Source organism: Lactuca serriola, chromosome 2 (genome assembly GCF_051521515.1).
Source record: "Lactuca serriola cultivar US96UC23 chromosome 2, Lser_US96UC23_V15, whole genome shotgun sequence".
Classification (NCBI taxonomy): domain Eukaryota; kingdom Viridiplantae; phylum Streptophyta; class Magnoliopsida; order Asterales; family Asteraceae; genus Lactuca; species Lactuca serriola.
Window position 1 is genome coordinate 181,865,587 of NC_136409.1, and position 8,553 is coordinate 181,874,139.

At 34.9% G+C, this 8,553-nt stretch overlaps 1 protein-coding gene across 1 annotated transcript; it reads left to right on the forward strand.

The window, feature by feature from the left end:
* Window positions 1–5,523: 5,523 nt before the first annotated feature.
* LOC145087619 (chaperone) lies at window positions 5,524–6,550 on the forward strand. Its single transcript, XM_079025614.1, has 2 exons — window positions 5,524–5,716; window positions 6,259–6,550. Exons 1-2 carry the CDS (start codon window positions 5,601–5,603, stop codon window positions 6,455–6,457), a joined length of 315 nt encoding a protein of 104 aa, XP_078881740.1. The 5' UTR covers window positions 5,524–5,600; the 3' UTR covers window positions 6,458–6,550.
* Window positions 6,551–8,553: the final 2,003 nt, after the last annotated feature.

Consider the following 8,553-nt stretch of genomic DNA (forward strand, 5'->3'; position numbering starts at 1 on the left):
ATCTGGTCATTTAAGTATTTATGACAGAAAAGGGTAATTTGGTCATTTATTTATTGATGACAGATAAGGGTATGTAGGTAATTCATTTATGTATGCAAGAAAAGGGTAATTTGGTCATGTAAGTATGTATGACAGAAAAGGGTAATTTGGTCATTCATTTATGTATGTAAGAAAAGGGTAATTTGGTCATTTAAGTATGTATGACAGAAAAGGGTATGTTGGTCATTTATTTATGTATGCAAGAAAAAGGTATGTTGGTCATTTATTTATATATGACATGAAGTATGAAAGTATGTTACCATTTTAAGTAAAATCATGACATTTGGCTTTGAATATTTATGCATGGAAAAAATTGGAATAATGTGCATGCATGGGGATGTTTTATATGGCCCCGAATTTGGTTTTTTAATGGCTTCACAGGTCCCATTTTTTCATTATTAAAATGGTCCCCATACACATAGTGTACTTCCACATGGACCACTTCCTAATTAAATATATTTGTTGGGAATATAGACCATGCATATGTTTGATAAACATCATCTGATTATACAAAATGCCCTACAATTGGGACTTTGAATATTTTTTTACATTACTTATCATATGCCCTTTCATTAGGGACTTACCACCTTACAACATCAACACATTAAGGTTGATAACCCCAACTTATAACTAAAACCAGCTTCAATACATACAAAATGCCCTTATGGAACTGACTTTCTAGTCCGCCTTTACAAAAAATACAAGGGATCCCAAAAAAACAAAAGCTTACCCTAACCAACCAAACTAACTACATTGACCCCCCTAACTTCAAAACACATAGGGCCAAGCAAGCAAACAACAGGGCAACTATCATCATGTACCTGCCTATTGCCTTCCTTGCATCATGAACTTCTTTCTCACTCTTTGCCACCTTATACTGCTCCTGTGACAGCAGAAACTCCACTTCAACAATCCTTCTCCTCAAATTGTTCATCTCAAACATTTCATCTTTGGCATCCAGTTTCTGCTTCAGAGAATATAGCAAGTTTTTGTAGTACCCGTCTGCCTGTTCTTCATCTTTCCATTCAAAGAAGCTACATTTCCTCAACCTAGTCTATAAAAAGCCAATAAAATTAGGGTTTGACTGACAATCACAAATCAACTACCTTTAATGTACGAGCGAAATGGGTTTTATTCACAGTGATCGTCAAGAAAGGAAATAAAATTAGGTTTTTAACAGATGAAACAAAATACAGATACACCATTATCGTCTTTACAGAAAGAAACAACACATCAAACCATAAAATACTAACTTATCAAAATCAAGAGAATCGGGACCTACCATACTGTTTTGACAATTCCAGAATCGCCTCCCAGGGTTTGTTATCTTCCAACAGGTTCGTTCTTTAGCTGGAACGACACAATCACAAACCTTTACCCCTTCTTGCGACTGAACATGAGTGACTTGTAGCTGATTCCTTGACGTCGATGAGCTCGAAGACATTCTTCCTCAGGATGGAAATAGTCGGGGAGGGAGAAGTCTTTGACTTTTCAGAGAAGGGTAAGTAAATATTGAAAGGAGGTCCGAATGAGGGTTTCAATTAATAAGCCTGTATCGACAACTGGACCACGTAAGCTTATTGGACACATCAACGTGCCACATAAGCATTGTAACCGGGAAACCTTCTAAAATGGTGTAATTAAAAGGTCAGTTACGAGTTTAATAGTCTAATGTACCAAAAAAAACTTTAAGGACCAAATTAGCCAAATGTTAAAAGTTCCATGTGCTACAGTGACATTATCCCTATATATATATATATATATATATATATATATATATATATATATATATATATATATATATATATATATATATATATATATAGTGAGGTTCAATAGAGAACCACAATTAACCAAGAAACCAATCTTCTTTTCAACTTTTAGAACTTATTTTTATCAAAAACAAAAAAAACTAAAAATACAAAAATCCATAACTTTTTATCCTTTTTCAAATGATATAAAATTCGATTTTTTTTACGTCAAATTCACAATGTGAATCTTTGAAAATTCACAACATGAATCCGGATTCACACGGTGATTCCAAAAAATATTTTTCACATTCACGATGTTAATATATGAATTTGGATATTTTTAGATTTTTTTTTTCCGATAAAGAATAAGTTCTAGAAATTGAAAAAAAGTTTTGGTTCCTTGAAGAACCAATAATTATGGTTCTCTATTGAACTTTTCCATATATATATATATATATATATATATATATATATATATATATATATATATATATATATATATATATCAACTTACACGCTTTGAAAATCCTATTTACGCATGCATCCTTTGAATTCCTCATGTGCATCCTCTGAATCTCTTCATCATTTCGTGACTCACTACATTCATACATCGGGTTAGTGCTTTGTCTTCATTGTTTGTCATAGGTGCTATAGTTCCAAAAGGGTAGCATTCAAATGAATTCATGGAAAACAACTTTGTGTGCCTAAACAATCCGGATTCTGCAATTAGAAGAATTCATATATAAGAATAAAGGGGGGAAATGCCAATTGTTGAATTGGGATTCAACTTGTATTGCTGAAAAGAATGAGAATATCAAAGTTATCACTGATGAATTGAAGGTGTGGCAACTAGAGATTTTTCATGGAAGGCATATGCAAATTGTTGAGTATTGTAGTGTCCTGGTTGACACAGGGATTAATGTGTTGGAGCATCGTTCACTTGAATGTGTAGAAGGGGGTTCGAGAAGTAATGTCGATATTGAATCAAGAAAGTCCAGAAATGAAATATTGTACTCTTATAACTTATTATAGTTAGAGTTGTAATTTTTGTTTCTGTTTATGGATATTGTGTTTAAATATTTGTTTAAAAACTTTTGCTTAGTAAAAGGCATAGAATATACCAATGAACTTTTCGTCTTCTTTTTTGGTCAGATCTTTAGATGTTGAAGTTTGATGACTAAATTGCTGTAATTAGGTAGATGTTTGAAAGTATATTGGGGTAATAGAACAAAAGGGTAATATGATCGTTTTCATCATTCAGATTGTCAGTCAGATGTATAATTAAACATCCAAGTTTTAGTCAGAGCTAGACTCGGTCAGAGTTTGTGACTCGGTCGGCCTCTGACTCAGTCAGATCTAATTCAATCAACAACTATCAAACTAACCCTAAGTCAACTTTGAAATGTGTGGCCATGTGGGTATAATAAAAAAACTATGAATTTCTTAGTTATTTCTTGATAAATAATTACCGAAAGCGACTTATTTAGTCATTTTTTAGAAATTTCATTTTTTAATAATATCAAAATTTTAAAACATAACATTATTTGTCCATGTAATAAAAACCGAACACCAAAATCATATTTATTGGAGCAAATGCTATTTAATTTTCTCCTTTATAGTAAGAGTGAGAAGAATCGAATCGTAAAACTAAAAAAAAACGTAAAAAATAAAGAAATATAAACATTCATAAAACCCATGGGTTTGTTCTCTCTTTTTTTTTAAATCAAAATATTCGATTCGGTTTCAATTTTAGGAATTAGGAAACCACAAAAAACCTAACCACGCTAACTTGTATAAATTGCTTATAAATATATTTAGTTTATAGATATTATAAGTATGTTTGAGTTAGCTTTTTTATGTCAAAAATGATTTTTAAGAAAAGTGCTTATTAACTTATGGCTTTTAGGAAACACTGGTTTTAAAAAGTGTTTGGATACGAAAAGCTGCTTTTTCAAGGGTAAAATGGTTAAAAAGCTAAAAAATTAGGATTTTTCAGCTTTTTGAAAGCTTTACTTTTTCCTAACCAAAAAGTTGTTTTAAAAAACGCTTTTTAAATAGACAAACACTTTTTTAACTTATTAGTTTTTTAAAAAACTAAAAAGCTATCCCAAACACCCACTAAATTTACATAATTTTCTAACAATGACTTAATTAACAAAACAATGAGTTCATTAAGGTGGTGAACATATGAATTTGAGATATGAAGTTTCAATCCCTTTAGCTTATTTTATTTGATTTTTAGTTGTTGTGGTTTACTCATCCCACGTTAGGGGTACTAAAAATCCTTATTTCTCTTTGGTTATAAATGTTAAGGATGTGCTTTGGGCTGGAACCGACCCGAACCCGAATAACCCGAAACCCGAATTAGACTAAAAGTGGGAATCGAAACCCGGATCAATTATATTAATATGAGACTGGTTCGGTTCGGGTAATACGGGTTTCGGTTCGGGTAAACCCGAAAGGACCGAAATAACCCAAATAAACATTTACACTAAGTTTTTGAACTGAATAACCCGAATAACCAAAATAAGGAAATTGTATATTTAGTTTAAGAAAAAAAATATTAATTTAATATTTTTTTTCTTAAACTAAAGATAAAATTTTCTTATTTGGGTTATTCGAGTCATTTCGGTTTATTTGGATTATTCGGGTCATTTCAGTTTATTCGGGTTATTCGGTTCAAGTGACTATTCATTTTTCGGGTCGGTTTTTTTGGCCCGATTAAACCTTTAGTTTGGTAACCCGGACCGAAAAACCCGAAACCCGAATTGAGCAAAAACAGATACCCGAGAACCGACCCAAATAACTTATTCGGTCCTAATTCGGGGCGGTCTGGTCCGGGTTCCAAACGCACATCCCTAATAAATGTATTGATCAATTTGCAAACTTATACACCACATTTCATTTGATACATTTGTAAACTTTTTTATTATATTACATCTATCACTACATTGATTGACGGATATAAAAAAATTTAGGGTGCGTTTGGTTGTGGAAAATTTTCAAGTTTTCTAGGAAAATTTTCCAAGAAAAACAGAAATTTTGTAAACGCGTTTGGTTGGTTCAGTTTTCCAAAGTTTTCTAAGAAAATGAAAATTTTCGGTTTTCCAAATTGTATGTAAATTAGAAAAGTGATTTTTACAATTTTCTAAAGTTTTCCAAATTTCTAAGATGGAAAATGAAAACTCTACCGTTCCAACCAAACGCGTTTTCATTGAAAATTGAAAATGAAAACTCAACCATATTTTCTGAAAATATTTTCATAAAAAATGAAAACAGTTTCCATAACCAAACACACCCTTAGTTTTTTCATCAATAAAATAGCAATAACGACTTACAAACCTTAAGATTTAGACTTCATATTAATTTGGGAGACTAAAACTTCTTTTTCAGTATAAATTTTTATAGTTGTGGTTGGGTTTAAAAAAACCGACCTATATTGGTTAAAACCGTAAACCAAAAAATCACAACCGATTGGGTTGATATAATTTTGGTTTTGGAAATCAAGAAGCTGATATTACGGTTTTAAAAAACCGCATCAGGCTGAGGCTGATCCTATTTTGTGGTGCTTCATTTCATTAGAGTTTTGATTAATTCAAACCAAAACATGGGGATTTTTCCAATTGAGTATATAATAGCTCAGGGACTTTTCCAGTAAACTTATGAAAGTCCGGGGGTGTCTTTAGCACTTTATAAATTCACTTCCATCCTCGATGCCTATTTCAGTTCACAGTAGCGATAAGGCGAGTATAATCTTATACCATTTTGCTGCTATTTTTGGAATTAGAAAAGGAAGCACGAAACAAAATCATGCTGGAACACATAACAGCAAGTGAAGTAGCCGGCTATGGAGTTGGTGCTCTTCTCCTTTGCGCCACAATTTCCGCCCCTAAGATCGATTCTTTCATCTCTGCTTCTCAACGCAGGTAATCCCTTATTGTTTTGTTTTTATCTCTCTAGATTCAACTGTTTAGTTGCATCCATCATATTTGGAAGTAATCTTGCACCTTTCTTATGTTTTTTCTTGATTAATTTCATCGCAGATATTTGAATGTTATTGTAGGGTTAATGTGGAAAGAAAGAAATTCCCAAATTTTCTTCTAGTTCGATGCATTCATAATCATGTGATGCAATTTTGAATCTTATTTATGGGTTTTTTTTTCCATTTCTTTCATATTAGATAATAGAAGAAAATTCTTGGATTACAGTATAATAAAGTTGGAACAATGAAATTGTCAGCTCACACATTAGAAGAGAAAATTTTGGATTATGATTTATGGGGTAATTGGGTAAATAGGAAAGACCGAAGAATAAAACACCCAATATTTCTAGATCGACGCCTTCTAAGTTCTAAGTAACTTGTTTTCTATTTATCTATCTTTTATTCATTTATTTATTTTACCAGTTTGACTGTGTTAATGATATATCATAAGCAAGCTTTTCTGATGATATTTCTTGGAATACGTAGCTCATTAGGCATGTGCAAGAGATGTGGTGATCTAAGGTTGATTGCATGCTCAAATTGCAAAGGTTCTGGATCACTCAGACAAGATGGCGTATTTAGCTTAATCACTTCAGATGAAGTTAAGTCAAAGACGAGTTCTTTGTCATGCAACAAATGTGGAGCTAGAGGCCATTTCCCTTGCCCCGAATGCAGTAAACTGTAAAGTAATTCAACTTGATTGTTTTCGATTATCAGGTTTTATTTGGAATTGTATATTGTCATTATTAATTATAAACAAATATTCTTAGCTTCTAAATCCTCTAGCCACAATAAGTCAATACTTGTGGAGTAAACTTAGAAGTCTGGATTATAAGGTGATGAAAATAAAATTATAATTCGTAACATCCACATTATGTTGATGTAGGTTTGGGTATTGATACAAATACCAATCTGTAGATTAATGAATAGTTTAGGATCCGAAACATCATTGAAGTGCATAATAATACTAGTTTAATACTAACAGGTGTAATATTTTTCTAAAACATCGTTGAAGACTTGAAGTGCATAATAATACTACGTTGATCCTTAAAAGGGTAATATTTTTCTTGCTAAAGATCATTTCAGTTTATTGGTATCTTGCATAATTGATCATTTTTTGATGACTTTTACCGGGTTTATATATGAAATAATTTCATCACTTAGACTATATGCGGACAATGTTACCAGCGGCAAACACCGCCCCCGTGGACTTTGAAACGACCCAAAAATACGATCCGAAAATTTCATTTTTAATATAACCATAATCATAAAACGGAGTATATCATAATAAAACCATGCGTTGCAAATCTCAAAACCATACTAAAATACAAATGAGAAAACGGTGACATGACTGTATCAAAACATATATAAGATAACTGATCAACTCCCAGGATAAAAACTGTGGCTGTGGTGTGTGCGATACCATCATCCCGAGCCCTTCCCTCTGCTTGCGGAAGTACCTGAAACCAAAACTGAAACTGTAAGCACGAAGCTTAGTGAGCTTCCCCAAACTACCACATACCACACAATAACATATAAAGCACATACTGGGCCTTTCCCACTGCATCGGACCGAAGTCCGGCTAACCGGGGCCTTGCCCCCCTACATCTGACCGAAGTCCGAAGCTGGATGAAACATCGGACCGAAGTCCGAAGCTGACTGGGACCTTCGTCCCCTACATCGAACCGAGTCCGAAGCTGACTAGGACATCGGACTGAAGTCCGAAGCTGACTGAGACATCGGACCGAAGTCCGAAGCTGACTGGGACCTACGTCCCCTACATCGGACCCGAGTCCGAAGCTGACATCGGACCGAAGTCCGAAGCTGACTGGGACCTTGTCCCCTACATCGGATCGAAGTCCGAAGCTGACTGAACATAGCATAAACATATCATCTAGCATAAACACATAACCCTGTCTGAACCACGAAGGTATCAAACATACTAACTACTACATCGGACCGAGGTCCGAAGCTGACTGCTAGCTAAACGGGCCGACATTGTGGCCTTAGACCCGTTACTACTGGAAGGAACACTCACCTCGTGAACTGGCTGCTGTGTGAATGGCTCTGGAAGCTAACTGCTGCTGCTCCGGTATCTCCCCGGCTACAAGGCCATAAACACACTCAATCAAATACTAAACACTACACTGGGGTAAAATGACTCTTTTACCCTTGGTCAAAGTCAACTCTCCCGGTCAAAGTCAACCTACGGTTGACCTGACTCGCCGAGTTGGGCCACCAACTCGCCGAGTCTCTAATCTCATTTCACAACCCCACTCGTGGCTACTCGTCGAGTATGGCATCGACTCGACGAGTACTCTCTCTATCCAAGAACTCAGAAAATCTTCATCTGACTCGCCGAGTCATATGAACAACTCGACGAGTTGTTCTTGAGCTTAAGAAGATTGCCTTGGACTCGCCGAGTTGTATGAACAACTCGCCGAGTCCCTCCATTACTGAGTCTGCTCTCCGACTCACTGAGTCCACTCTACTACTCACAGGCTTCCACTCGTCATCACTCAAAAGGGGAAAAACGGGGACTCGCGACTCGACTCGCCGAGTCGTTCTTCCGACTCGCCGAGTCGCTTGCATGCAGCAACTCAAAACTCGATTCTGCTTGAATCCAGTGTATAAAACTAATAGATTTGGACTCCCTTAACTCGATTAGCACGTAAAGATTCCATCTTTACGTGCCCATATGCATCCATGAAGCTAAAATGGCTCAAAAAGCATAATAAATGCTAGATCTAGGGTTTTCATGCAAGGTAACTTCAAAAAGGC